The sequence below is a fragment of the Marmota flaviventris genome, chromosome 15, assembly GCF_047511675.1.
Source record: "Marmota flaviventris isolate mMarFla1 chromosome 15, mMarFla1.hap1, whole genome shotgun sequence".
NCBI lineage: Eukaryota > Metazoa > Chordata > Mammalia > Rodentia > Sciuridae > Marmota > Marmota flaviventris.
Genome location: NC_092512.1, coordinates 11,476,858 through 11,491,808, shown reverse-complemented (window position 1 = coordinate 11,491,808; position 14,951 = coordinate 11,476,858). Strand labels below are relative to the sequence as shown.

The window sequence follows — 14,951 nt, the reverse complement described above, 5'->3', positions numbered from 1 at the left end:
AATTAAAACACTTTTAATAGATTAATAGAGTTACATGGCTCAAACATAAAAGTGATATCAAAGAATACTTAGAAGTCTCACACCCACTCCTGCCCAGAGCATGCAATTTTATTGATTTCCTGTGTGCTTTCAAGTGTTCCCTCAAGTGAATTTTAAGTTCATAAACATCTACCTTTATGCATCTTTTACTATCAGAATCTAAGACCTAGGCAGTGAGTAGTGAGAGATTTAGGGGAATTATCAACAAACTGAGCCAAATTTCAGTTCCCAAGTTTGAACATGAGCCTGGATTGAAGGGACAGGTGTACTTTACTGACTCCCTGGCACCCTTCCTTTCCCAAGGAGAGTCCGTTTTGTTTGATGCTCTGTGTCTTGCTTTCTTTTATGTAAAAATGATCTACACAGTGCTCAGCTGTGTGACTATACCCTAACATTCACTCAGAGGCCTATAAATGGATACTTGCTTTGTTTCTACTTTTGCTACTACAGAAGAGGAATAAATTCACAGAAGTGGGACAGTTGAGTCAAAGGGTAAACAGATTTATAGATTTGGTAAATATAGGTAATTTATTTAAAAAAAAATTTTTTAAAATTTTATTTGGACACAACACCTTTATTTTATTTATTTTTATGTGGTGCTAAGGATCGAACTCAGTGCCTCGCACATGCCAGCCAAGCACTCTACTGCTGAGCCACAACCCCAGCCCCACTAATTTGTTTTTTATAATGTGCCATCTTGTACTTCCACCAGCAACATATTAGTAGAATGTCTGCTTCCCCACAGACTTACTGAGTGAAAGCATTGGGGTGGAAAGCATTGGGAGTTTTGTCAGTCTGACAGGAATCTCCCATGGTCCTTTTCTTCTCTCTCTCTCTTTTTTGGTACCAGGGATGATTGAATCCAAGGACATTCTACCACTGAGTTACAACCCCCATTCTTTTGCTTTTTGAACAGGGTCTTGCCGAGCTGTCCAGGCTGGCTTTGAACTTGTGATCCTCCTGCCTCCCGAGTCTCTGGGATTACAGGTGAGCACCACGATGCCCAGCTCCAGTAGTCTTTGTAGGTCTTTCATGTGTCACAACATGCTCCAAGTGTAGAAAACTACCCCCATCCTCATGAAGTTCTATGCTCCACAGAGCAGGTGCTCAGCTGCACCTACCTAGCGGAAGCTGATGGTGGAAAGAATCTGTGGATTCCAAAAATACATTTTGCTGTGCTTCTCCCCAATAATGGGAAAACTTAACCACTAAGAAGATTTTGGGGGAGGATAGAAAAACAATTATAGAACAGTGAACAATTTAATATATTAGAGATACTTACATATCACTTGAAGGGGTAGGTTTTGGTGAGGGGCTGGGTAAATTTGCTTCCATAATATCATTAAAACTATTGTTTCCTACATTCTTGGCCAGCTGCAACATAAACAAAACACAATACAGTAAGCTCTTTACTATTAGTTAAAAGCTTCCTATTATTTGCTTTTGCGATTTCTGAATGTATATTTTCCTTCATTTGACTCAGAATATAAACCATCCATTCACCTGGTCAACAAAAATTTACTGAGTATCTACTTACTACATGCCAGGCACTGAACTCTGAATGAGAGAAATGGGCAGATCATGCTCTCTTTTCCCTAGTGAGGCTGACAAGAAAATCAGTCACATCTACAATATCAAGTGGTAAATGCCAGAATAGAATAGGATCTGGTCCTACACACAGATAAACCCTTTGAGATCAGAGAGAGAAAGCTCCATCTGTGAGTTCAGGCTGAATTCCTAATGGGAAGAAACAGATTTTTCAACCCCAGCTCATCTCCATTTTATGATGAAATTTACTCCTAGTGGGCAGAAAAGTAGGATTACTTTTTGTATTTGGGTACAGATTAAGATGCTACAGGTAACTACTGAGGACCTACGGAACATTTTGTTTCTGGATTCAAGATATTTCCAAGAAAATTTGTCCCAGAGGGCCTTTGGTTATTCATATAATTTTGAGAGCAAGGTGAGGTTGAAGAAGTACTCATCCTTCAGTAGACAAGGCCTGGGTTTACTGCACATCAAGTGTTTAGTACTGGGCTTTTCTATTTCTAGGTGTTAGACCAGGTTTCATTTCCACAAGTCAAGGAGATGCACTTTATTCAGTAGCACCAACTGTGCACTAAAGGAGAAAGTGCTCAGGTATCAGGTCTGAGCCTTTCTCTGCAATCCTGAGGGAAACGGGAGCCCATTGTCAGCACGATTTCCTATTTTCTGAATGAAGAGGCACACACAGCACAAGGAGGATCATCACTGCACAGTGGACCCTCAGCTGGGGCAGGCTGCTGGCTGGTGACTGGCTGCCCAGAGCTTTTGGCACTTTTCTCTAGACAAGGCTAGTGACAAGCGAGGTCATCAGCTTGTCCTCAGCTCCTGTTCACTCAGGAGCTGCTCCAGGGAGACCCTTCTGAGTTCTATTTTACTTAGACATTTTCACTTTACATACAAAGACTTGCTCTTAGTGCCCCAGGGTTAAACTTGTCAAGACAAGGCTCAGGGCCTCCAGGCATCATGCCGATGCCACCTGGGCCTTCTGTTTCCTTTCTTGACATATTTATGGCAGCACCAATTTAACTTGGATCTGATGAGGGCTCAATATTCAGGTGAATCATGATGGGAGGAGCAGTGGTTCAAGAAAAATTTAACTGTTCATAACATTTTTTTTTTCATATTACAAAGCTAAGCAACACAAGTTCACACTGTTTATTCTGTTATGAGGTCAAGAGGTTATGAATTAAGGAGTAACTGGTTTTGTGACAGTGATTGTGACTTAGTAATTCTAAGTCCTATGTCCTTTTACAAACAGAAACAGTACAAATAAAATCAAGAACTTTTTAGTCATTATTTTTAATAACATAAGTCATTAGGTAATGTGAACATGTGATTTTAACTTATTATAAAAACGAATTCCTAGCCAGGTGAGGTGGTGTACACCTGTAATCCCAGTGGCTCGGGAGGCTGAGGCAGAAGGACTGCAAGTTCAAAGCCAGCCTCAGCAGCAGTGAGGTGCTAAGCCACTCAGTGAGACCCTGTCTCTAAATAAAATACAAAATAGGTCTGGGGATGTGGCTCAGTAGTTAAAGGCCCCTGGGTTCAATCCCCAGCATCAAAAAAAAAAGTTGTTTCCTAAAACTCATAAACAATTCAGGAAATTAGAATTCTTTGTACCTAGCAGAGACAAAAATCCCCAAACAATATATTAAATATATTCATAAAAACAAATTTTGGGCTGGGGATGTGGCTCAAGCGGTAGCGCGCTCGCCTGGCATGCGTGCGGCCCGGGTTCGATCCTCAGCACCACATACAAATAAAGATGTTGTGTCCACCGAAAACTGAGAAATATTAAAAATTCAAAAAAAAAAGTTTAAAAAAATAAATTTTAAGTTCTCTTTCAAAGTAGAGGTTATTACTTACCAAGAGTTCAGAAGTTCCTAATTTGTCTAATTCCAAAGATTGAATGCGAGAAATATGAACCCCCATTTCCCTATGGATGCCGGAACATTCTATACAGGTCAAAATACCCAAGTTGGTTGAAAGCCAGGTGGGTTCTGTGGAAACAATTTAATGAAACAAACAAGATATCTAATTTAGCATGCAATTACAGAGAAAGCTAAAATAGTATAAAACTTGCTTTGATGCTGTTTTTCCTTTTTTTAAAAAAATCATTTAAAAAAATCGTTCTTTTTATATATACATAACAGTAGAGTGAATTTTGCCATATTATACATACATGGAGTATAATTTATTCTAACTAGAATCCCGTTCTTGTGGTTGGATAGAACTGGAGATTATCATGCTAAATGAAATGAGCCAATCCCCTCTCCAAAAGACCAACAGCTGAATGTTCCCTCTGATATGTGAATACTGCCTCACAATAAGTGTGGGGTGGGGGTTTGGGGGTCACCAGATTGGACAGGGGCAGTGGGGAGATGGGAATGGGAAAGCCAGTAGAATAATCAGGCATAACTTTCCTATATGAACATACGATCAGTGAAACTCCACATCATGCACAACCACAAGAGTCGGTTATTTCTTTTTGATCGGTCAGCACCTGAGCAGTTACTCTTCATTCTGCCACTTCCTCACACTGTGGGTCACTATCACACACACCTGAAAAGGGCAGAAAACCTGACTCCTCTCTGAGGTGCTTGTGGCATCCTGTGAAGGCCAGTGTCACAAGCAGAACAATAAGTAGATCATAACGCTCGAGAACACCAGGTTTGGCTCCCTGTTCTCACCTCTACTGTCTTGGTGACATATGCAAATCACCTTGTCTAAGTCCCAGTATCCTCATCTATCAAATGGGGACATCAGCATCTTCTCACAGAACTTCTCTGAAGCTTCAGTGAGATAATTTAAGTAAAACCCCAAGCGCAATCCTCAGTACAGGGAAGCACTCTGCCATTGCTAGCTGTTGCCAACACCTTGGCGACACAGTGCTACCTGGAAGCAGAAGTTTGTGAGGGTGACATCGCATGAAGCAGAGGCTGGGAGGTTTCAATGGGCAGGAAGGAAGGCAGGCCAGGTATCAGGTGTCAGCCGATTTCACACACACAGTTATTAAGGCCTTATAATGGGGTGTGTTATCCTGACTGCAGGATCAGAATGGTAAAGGGACTTGACCTGACATCATCCAGGCCCTGAGGGCAGACTCGTGATCTATATTGGGACACCCTGTCTGTGCTCTTCCCTTAGGTCCCTGGTGTTTATGTAACTAACCCTCATAGGAAAGGGAGCACTGTGGCCATCTAGGAGAACAGGTGGGCACCTTCCAGGCAGAGCAAAGGGTGTAGGTAGGAGCAACTAAAGGGTGGGATATTCATGGTGGGAACACGTTGTGTGTGCGTGTGCGACGGTGTCCACAGGAGGCAAGGCTTTTAAGTAATGAGCTTATTCTATATTCTACATGTAGAGTGGATGCTTAGCAGGTCAGTTCAATACCTGACGAGCCACAGTCACAGCACACGTCATTCCCAGGGAGCCGCTGGACCTCTTCAATGATGGCTTTCGTCAGATCTTCCAAGCTGTTCTCCCCCGTGCTCTGCTCGCCCCGGAAGGCCATGGTCAGGGCCTCCTCTTTGCTGTTGGTCAGCACCGATATCCACCTGCGGTCAGAACAGCAGAGGCAGGAGGCCTTTGGGGGTGTGGCCGTGGCTTTTTCCCTTCACTGCAAACAGTCCTCTTTCATCAAGAACTTCCAAAAGAGACCCCCCCACCCCAAGTAGCTATAAAATGAGGGAAAGGAGAGAAAGGAAACTCGAAGGAAAGACTTAAAGAGGGGAAAGCAACACAGGAGAAGACAGACAAGTAGAAACCTGTGCAGCTAAGGACCGGCAGGAACACACGTGGTGCCTTGTTTCTATGCGGGCAGAATCAAGGGGATGCCAGGGGGCAGGGGGCCATCGAGGGATCACTGGAGAAGGGGAGGGAATGGGACAGAGCTCAGCGGAGGCATCTGCTGTGGAAGCCTGTCTGTGAGGACGCTTACAGGTGAAAATGAAGGAATATTATGTTAGCAGCCATAACATTTATGCTTATGAAAAAGGAACATCAAAGAGTGACATTTACAATGCACAATGGAGCGTGAAGGCTCCCTGATAACATATGCAGTAGGACCGTCACCTGCACCCCAGTAACCCCCTGCCTCCAGTCCAAAGACCGGGTGCTGCTTAATAAAGCATGAAATAACCACGAAGGGGAATGTGAACAAGCAAGTTCTCAGGCACATCCTGCGATTCCAGCAGCTCAGGAGGCCGAGGCAGGAGGATGACAAGTTCTAGGCCAGTCTCAGTAACCTAGTGAGACCCTGTCTTAAAATAAAAAAACAAAAAGGACTGGATGTAGCTCAGGGGTAGAGCCATTCTAGAGTTCAATTTTTGGGGAAAACAAAGCAAAACATGGGAAACTTGGTGGGATCTGGAGTGGTCTGGTGGCAGCTGCCCCTTTTGGAAGGGGCATGAAATATCATTTTGCCACAGTCCCCACTGGTCTACTTCATTAGTTGATGACATTGGACCCTTCTGACTTTTGAAGTTGAGACTCAGGAAGTAAATTAACTGTGATTAAGGATGTGGGGAACAAGCAAGGCTCTGACCTGGGGGAGCTGGAAGATCTCATGTGAAACAGCAGAACCCTAATCAATTAAATCATAGCCTATTTACAGAAAGCCCAAGGGAACACAGGAGACACAAACTGACAATGTCCCCTACCTTACAAACATTTTGGGTGCAAGTAATTTCATTTACCTTGAGCAGTTCAGAGAACTTGTAAAAACATAACTATGTAATTACCTAAAAACTTCGATTTTTTAAATGGTGGCAACAAAATATCACATGATAATAAATATATATGATTGCATTTGTCAATTTATTTTCTTCCTTTTATCAGTGCATCATAATAATACATACTGGAATTTGTTCCACATTTATACACGCACACAATGTAAAACATAACTTGGCCAATATTTAGTCCCCAGCATTTCTCCTCTTCCCTCCCTGGGTCCCTGTGCTCTACTTTACTGATCTCTCTTTGATTTTTTTAAAGATGGACACAATATCTTTACTTTTTATTATTTTTATGTGGTGCCTTCGAACCCAATGCCCAACATGTGTGAGGCAAGCACTCTCCCGAAAGCTACGACCCCAGCCCCCTCCCCTTCTTCCTCTCCAGCTCCCACATGAGAGAAAACATACAACCCTATGTTTTAAGTCTGGATTATTTCACTTAACATAATGGTCTCAAGCTCCATCCATTTTCCTGAAAATGACAATTTCTTTATTTTTTTTTTTGGCTGAATAAAACTCCATTGTGCATATACACCATATCTTCTGTATCTATTCATCTGTTGATGGACACCTAGGCTGGTTCCACAGTTTGGCTATTGTGAACTGGGCTGCTATAAACATGGGTATGCATAGACTGGTACAGTATAACTTTAACTCTTTAAATACAATAAATACAAGGGAGTGGTACAGCTGGGTCAAATGGTGGTTCCCTTCCTAGTCTTCTGAGGAACCTCCATACTGATTTCCATGGTGGTTTTGCTAATTACAATCCCACCAATGATGTAAAAGTTATAATGAAAAACATTGCCAGCCACTGTCTTCAAAATGTCATATGGAGGTTTAGAACTGAGTACGTTGGGTATGTTTTTTTTTCCTCCACATCCTCTCTAGCATTATTATTTGTGTACTTGATGGCTGCCATAACTTGTGTGAGATGAAATCTTCTCAGTTTTGATTCGAATTTCCCTAACTGCTAATGATGTTGAACATTTTTTTTCATGTATTTGTCAATTGCTTGTATTTCTTCTTTTGAGAAGAGTCTGTTTAGTTCATGTGCCCATTTATTATTTTTTTGAATTCTTTATATATTCTGGTTATTAATCCTGTCATAGAATAGTTAGCAAAGATTTCCTCCTGTTCTATAGGTTCTCTCTTCACATTCTTGCTTCCTGTGCTGTGATTTTTAACTTGAGACTATCCCATTCATTAACTCTTGGCATTATTTCCTGAGCTTTAGGGGTCCTAGCTGTGCCTACATGCTGGAGTGTTGACCCTGTGTTTTCTTCTAGGAGTTGCATAGTTTCTGGCTTAATTTCCAAGTCTTTGATTCATTTTGAGTTGAGGTTGAGTTTTGTACAGGGTGAAAGATAGGGGTCTAGTCTCATTCTCATGCGTGTGGATAACCAGTTTTCCCAGTACCATTTGTTAAAAAGGCTCTTTTCCCCAGTGTATGTTTTTGGCATCCCTGTCAAGAATCAGATGACTGTAGATGCATGGGCTTGTCTCTGTGTCTTCTATTTTGTACCATTTGTATGTGTCTGTGATTATGCCAGTTTCTGCTACTACAGCTTTGCTGTATAATTTGAAGCCAGGTATTGTAATGACTAAAAAGGACGGATTTCACCAAAATGCTAACACTGGTTGTCTCTGAGTGATTTTCTTTAGGAAAAAACTGATGAGGAATACCTTGTCTCTGCTTTTATGTAATTTTCCTAATCTAAAATAAGTTTGTATTACTTTAATGAATGAGGAAGAAAAAGCCAAAGTTTAAAAAAGACAATGAAAAACATCGCCAGCCACTGGCTTCAAAATGAAAGCTTGTCTTCAAAAAGTCATATGGAGGTTTAGAACTGAGTATGTTGGGTATGGTTTTTTTTTGTTATTTTGTTCTATATATTGTAGGATGAAGCTGATAAAAAGCAAAGCACCATCTACAAAATGTTTGACTAAGTAATAGCGAAATTTGAGAATTAAAACTAACTGCTTGGAGCACTGGCTTGCACCTCACACCGTTGACTCTAGGTGGCGCTCACCTTCAGGACATCATGACACACCTGAATAGCTTCCCTTTTCTACTGAGATGCAGAAAACACTTCAGAACCAATGTCTAGGAATGGGCAGGGCACGTGATACATTTTAAATTAAACAGTATCTTTAATTATTTAGTCTCAAGTTAGAAAACAAACTGTTTTCTTAAAAAACAATTCAAGAAGCTGGTGTGACAGGACTAGCTACTGTGCAACTCACTGGCCAGACTGCTGTTAATGGTCTCCCTGCTGACAGCAGACATTTCCAGTTTGCTTTCCTCAGGCACCATGACGTTCGGCTCCTTAATATGGACCAGTCTCTACCATAGGCCAAAGACTTATCATTTTGAAACAAAATTCCCCGAGAGCCTGTAGGCTGGGGTTTAAAATACCTTGAAGATGAGGCAACAGAAACCAGGACAGTTATGTGACTTTCCCAGGGCCCTGCAGCTGGACTGGTAAGGCTGGGAGGAAAGCCATTTTGTTGGCCCCCTTTCAGAATTTCTCCCATTATGCCACATTTGTCTCTTTACCCCAAGGCTCAGGATTAAAAAAAAAAAAAAAAGAAGTTTGTCAGGATAATCAGAAAAAACACATTTAAAGGACAATTAAGTCTCCAGGGAAGTAATTCAGATTTGATGGAATTAGAGTGGCTATATTTCAAAAGGGTCAAGAGTCAAAGTAACTACTTCTGACAATATGTAACTTTTAAATTATTTTAAAGTAACAGACATAAAAAAAGTCTAAGCAGCAGTACATAATTGTATTTTAATACCTTAAAAATAACTTTGAGTTTTACAAGATCAAAAAAATAAATTGCCACCCTGTGAGGAGCTTCACACATTTCGTCCTCACTCGCAAAATCCTCACTCTCCTCAGCTTACTGAAGAGATGGCCGTGGCCCCATACTTTAGGGGAAAGGCGCTGGTGAACAGAACCTGGAGCAAGGCCAGTGCTGGACTTGACACTGCCCCCTTCCTTGGTCAGAAAGAATTTTTTTCATTTAGTTCCACTGGACACTTTTTTGCACTGGGTCAGAACCCAATGATTCAGTGAAACTGCCTCTATGTGAACCTGGAGGTAAAAAAGAACTGAGGCTTCCCTCTGGGCACATGATTTCTTTGTGCAGTTACCTCCTACATCACTCAAAATGAAGCCTCCCGCCTCTACCTGAAGAGGCTGAAGTGCAAAATGTGTGGCAATTTCACGATGGACAAAGCAACATTTTTACTGAAGAGTGCTGAGTCCCATGGGCAGGAAACCAGTCACCTAACAAAATGGGGCTGAACTGCCTCTAAGCCCTGAGAATCAATAAGACACTGGAGGCCTGGATTTATACAGAAGGCCACAAAGATGAGGTGGACACCTCCTGACCTCACGTGAATTTCTCATTTGTTTTCCAGTTAGAGCTCTGAGGAGGGGGAGAGAGGGAAGAGAGGAATCAGAGAAGTTCAGGAAGCAATATTCCCCCGTGGGTTTGGAATTCTGATTGGATTGAAATCCTGGTTTACCAGGACCCTGGCCACAGGCACACTGTGCCTGTTTCCTCATCTGCAAACTAGGGATCAAAGTTCCTCCTTCCTGGGGTTGTGACCTACTTAGCACAGTAACCTCAATAAACATCAGCTCCCTGAATCTGTGGGTGGAAGGCAGCCCTCCTGACAGGGTCCCTTCACATCTGGTTTCTGAGTCACACTCTCCTCTGCCAACTCTGTGCTCGGAACATCAAACCCGGGGGCCTCTCCCTGCTCTGCCTGTTGCTTCTTGCCGTCAGGACCCTGCCTGCAGGGCAGAGTGCTTACACCCTTCCATGCCTGCCAGAGCCAGCACAGCTTATCCTCCTCTAGAATGTCACTTCCTCAAGAACCTCAGAAGGTGAGCACCCCGAGTCTGCTTCCCCCCAGTAGCCCTTGTGCTTAGCGCCTGCTCCACGTGTCTCGTGTCTCCTTCGGGGCAGGGCTCCGCTACATTTCTTGTTGTGTTCTCCGTGCTTTGCACTGTTCTTGGTATCTCAGTGGCATTTAATAAGTATTCAGGTGGACGAATGGGTACACAGAGCTGGCTCTTCCTTCTCTGTCTCCCTAACCTACCTCTCCACTTTATTCTCTTTGACTGTATTTCCCAACTCCACATGCCTTTTACCCATTCCTAGTCTCTTTCTGATCCCTTTACCATTTCCCCTCTGCCACAGGGAAAGAGAAAAATGTTGCACCCAGTTCACTAAACAATGTCAGAGACAGGTCTTTGGGAGGTAGGCAACCCTGCACAAGATGCCTCAGAATGGACAGAAAACGGCAAAAACTTCCCAAAGATGTTTTGGTAACCAAGATATCAATTTGTATTTCCTATTAATTATATCCATTATATACATAAATAAATGAGAATAATGAGAATAATGCTGCAGAGAAGCATGTGTGACAGTGAATGAAAGAGAAGAGGTGTGTGAGGCACACTGGGTGTGAAGGGCACCTGTGGCCCTCTGGGAAGAAATCAGAAAAGGAAAATGACAATACTGATTGCCATGGATGGGACAGAACTTTGAGAGTTTGTGAAACTCAGCCCACATTACCTCAGGACTTGCCAGAAATGAGAGAAATCTGAACAGCATAAAGGTCAACTGCCCTCGTTAGCACCAGGGCTGTGAGCAGCTGAGAACATCATAGCCGTAGACCACCTTCCGCAGCCCAGGGCAGCCACAGGAAGGTGGCTCGGGAATGCTCCCAGTAGCATGTGACCACAAACCTGGCTCTTCCCAATGCAGTGACCCAGGGAAAGGGGGCCTGCCAGTGTTCTTCCTCAAGGACAGACTCCCCTGCCCTCTCGTAGGCACAGTCAAGCATCCAGGCACACTGGCTCATGCATTTGGCCACCAAACACTGAGCAAGGCCTTTCTAAGTGTGGGTGACATGATTAAAAGACAAGTAAGGTGCAGCCCTTGTCCTCAGGAAGCTCCTGGTCTCCAGAGGGCCATGGGTGAGCACCAGAGGACAACAGTGGGGGGAAGCAGCCATGGGCACAGAGGAGGGAGCAATGACCCCGGAAGCAGAGAGGCCTGGGCCCAAAATGGCAGGAGGTGTCAACGTTTACTGAGCAGATAGGACCGAGCACCCCAGATGCAGGAAGAAGCAAAGTGTGGGAAAGGAGCTTGGAGAGCCAGGAGCGGTTCCTACTAACTCTACAAACTACTTACGCCACATAATCCTGCTCATCTTCTGCCTGAAAATGATACGTCCTATTATCTAAAAGAAAAGAAAAAGAAAGTGAAACCTCAGAAAGCATCATCATTCAGGTATAACGCAGCTCTTTAAAGTTCTAGGGAAAAAAAACCCCATCCAGCAAGAGTCGGAATCTAAGATTATTTTTTACATCATGCTTTGCCAGATGCACAGTTTGCTCTGTCAATATTATTGTTCTCAAGTACCAGAGGAATATAATAACACAAATACCATGCAAACATTAGGCACCTCTTCTGAAACAAAAGTGAGAAGGGAAGAGGTCCCATCTGGCCAGGTGGGCTTTGGGGACAAAATGCAGAGTGTGGCATCTCCTTTTCAGCAAGGATTCACCAGCCACTTCTCCATGGCTTAAAAGCCCCCTGCAGGGCGGCTGCTGCCCACTTTGCCCCAGGTGTTGGGCTGCCCCCTGCTTTCTTCTCCAGGAAGAAAGGTTCAACTTTGCCACTCAGGAAAGGGAGGATGAGGTGTAAATTGGCTATTTGGGACAGATGTCCATGAGAGAAGTGCTTTCTTAAAACCTAAGATTTGCAAGATGCTTCAAGACATTCAGGGTGAAATAATATTTACTGAGCACTTTCTTACATGACTGCTCTGGGCTGGGCGCCCTCGTCCTTCACGAAAAAGACAATGTGTATGTTCAAGTACACACATGGGTAGGAGCACTTCACGGCCCTGGCCAAATCCCCACCTTATTGCTGTGTGACCTCATCCAAATCACTGAACCTCTCCTAAGCTTAGTTTTTTTCTCTTCTGTAAAATGGAAAACTGATAGGGCTTCTGTGAGAGTTAGCCATAATGTATTAAAAGTATCTGGCACATTTAGATGCTCAATAACTGACAACTATTATTAATAATCTATGGGTTCTCCTATCTAGGGGTTCTTGGCTTTTTGAAACCATATAATTTCAACTTTTCCTATTTCCTTCTCATTAATAACCCAAGAAATCTCCAAGTCATGAAAATCATGGGAATCTAAACTTTACATGATGCTGTAGAACCCAGCTCACACTACACCTGAAGAGCCTCATGACAGACAAACTCCTAGATTGGACTGTTTTTGAGTCTGCATTCATGGAACTGCAGGGCAGGAAGGTAGTTTGTGCTTCCACACAATCATGCACTTCAGCTCCTGGCCTGCTCTGCTGGGCTCTGACAGAGGAAGGACAAAACCTAAGGCTGGCACTGCAGGATTTCGGGACAGTGGTGAGTCACTTCATTGGCCTTGCTGGCCTCTCCCCCTGCAGAAGGAGGTGTCCCCTCAGCTGCAATGTGGCCAGCAGGTGCTCCCACAGGAGCTAACTTAGCAGAACAGCACTCCCCAGCTGCTAGTCACTGTGACAGCACAGGCTACAGGGTGTGTGTGTGGGAGGTTATTATGCTGTCACCTCAAGGGAAAAGTAAACTCTGAACCATATGGCATAAGGAAGTGAGGGGATACAGTGACAGTAATTCATGAAGTTTGAAGGCCATCCTGCTTGGAAGCAAGATGACTTTTCCTCGAAGAGTCTGATTTTGCAGGGATATAACTCCAGGCAAATTAGCTGTATGGTATAGTGCTACACATGCCTTCCCAAGTCTACACTGACCCCCAGGTGCACTTTAAAAATCACAGAAGGGCTTTAAAACCCCTATGTCAGGACCTCACACCAAAGAATCTTTGAAATCCAGAGAAATGGGAACATACTTGGAAACAACTCTCTGAGGAGATCCAGCTGTGGACTAACTGCACCAGGACAACATACAAATGCATACTCTTCATATTCCTAAACACGGCCACATCTGACACTGCTATGCCTTCCCAACTGTAAGAGGGCTCGGTGCAAATTAAGTGACCTGAGAAAGCCAGGCACAGTGGCACATGTCTGTAGGCCAGCTACTTGGGGGCTGAGGCAGGAGGACTGCTGGAGCCTAGGAATTCAAGGCCAGCTTGGGCAACAGAGCAAGACTCCATCTAAAGGTGCAGGAATGACAAGAAGCTCCACCATGGTGACCTTGGATTCCTGCTTGGAAAAGCTGCTTCAGGATCCAGATGATGGACATCTGCAGGTGTCAGAACCCACAACAACCTACCAAAAGTGTTCTAAAGGACTCACGTGAAATCAGGTCAAAAGACTTCTTGTCCTCGGCGTTCGGTTTCACCTGGCAGGTAAGAAGGTTCAACTTGGCTGGCTGTCTATTGGACTGGAGAAAAGAAAGCAGAGATGTTATGTGTAGCACTGCCCTCTCGCCTGCGGACCGTGCCCGCAGCACAGCATGCAGTTCACAGGGCCTGTTGAGTGATGCAAGAACACATTTTTAGCAAGGAAGAATAGACACCTGGGCACTGCTGAGTGTACTGCAAGGCAACACCCGATCTGCAAGTTTCTGTCCTCAAATATAAGCGGGTAGGTAAAGTCTTGATTTACTGCATTAGAGCTCTGAATCTCATCGAGAAGGAAAATATTTAGGTGCCCAAATAAATGTCTGTTAACTGCACACAGGGATCCTGGTGATTCATCTTACGGGAATAGGAATGATTGATTCACTTCACTTCCAGTGAAGACTGGGCAGAGTCCCTAGAAATGCACCTTCTAGAACCTATACATATTCAAAACACACAGCTGGCAGTATCAAGATGGTACCTTACAGTGACATGTAGGGGAGCCGCAGTACATTTACTGACTCAGAATGACCCCAGTAATCAAACATCCCGAACCTGATGTCCCAGGAATACACATTACATTACTTCTCTCAAACGTATGGGGGTGAGTCCCACCTGGGAGTCACTGCTTAATCAGTCCCATATCTGCAGAGAGAACTCTGAGGATTTCTCTTCACTCATGAGCACACCTCTCGGCCACACACATAAAACAGACCTGACATTAGCCAACATGCTACCTAGGAGTCTCACCACACAGACATTCCAGCTCTCCTGCCTACACTTGTGCATGGTCACCTGCTGGCCAATGCTGACATAAGGACCCTGCTTCCTGCAGGGGCTGAAGAATAAGTCACCTGAGTGCCTGAGTTGGGCTATGCTTGGATACAGAAGCTTGTGGGAGCAAGCAATGGAGCTGTCTGCTCTGACCTGCTGCCTGCCCTGGCTGAGAGTCAAAAATCCCCATGTTTCCACCCAAGGAATGCCAAGTATTTAGGCAGACAGAGGGGAAGAGGGACAGAGAGGTCCAAAAAGCCCCAAACAACAGAGATGGAACAAAGTCAAGACAATTAGCGATATTCCGCATCTCTCCTAAACAACAGGCCCTCAACGATTGTGTTGACCTTCCTGTACTCTCGGACCAAATTCAAGATCCTCCCCCTCTGTGATTTCAATGACACTAGACACAGAAAACCATGTCCCTTATCCCCTATTGGTTCCAAAGCAAACC

General features: G+C 43.9%; 1 protein-coding gene across 5 annotated transcripts in view; it reads right to left on the bottom strand.

Moving 5' to 3' along the window:
• The window catches only part of Asap1 (ArfGAP with SH3 domain, ankyrin repeat and PH domain 1), a 332,543-nt gene that overhangs the window by 41,722 nt on the left and 275,870 nt on the right, over positions 1 to 14,951 (bottom strand). For all 5 annotated transcript variants that reach the window (XM_027950264.2, XM_027950249.2, XM_027950256.2 and 2 more), the window contains exons 14-18: positions 13,677 to 13,764; positions 11,538 to 11,586; positions 4,978 to 5,141; positions 3,451 to 3,584; positions 1,322 to 1,413 (exon numbers count right to left, since the gene is read on the bottom strand). In XM_027950264.2, coding sequence (XP_027806065.2) covers positions 1,322 to 1,413; positions 3,451 to 3,584; positions 4,978 to 5,141; positions 11,538 to 11,586; positions 13,677 to 13,764 — 527 coding nt within the window. The remainder of the gene's footprint in view (positions 1 to 1,321; positions 1,414 to 3,450; positions 3,585 to 4,977; positions 5,142 to 11,537; positions 11,587 to 13,676; positions 13,765 to 14,951) is intronic.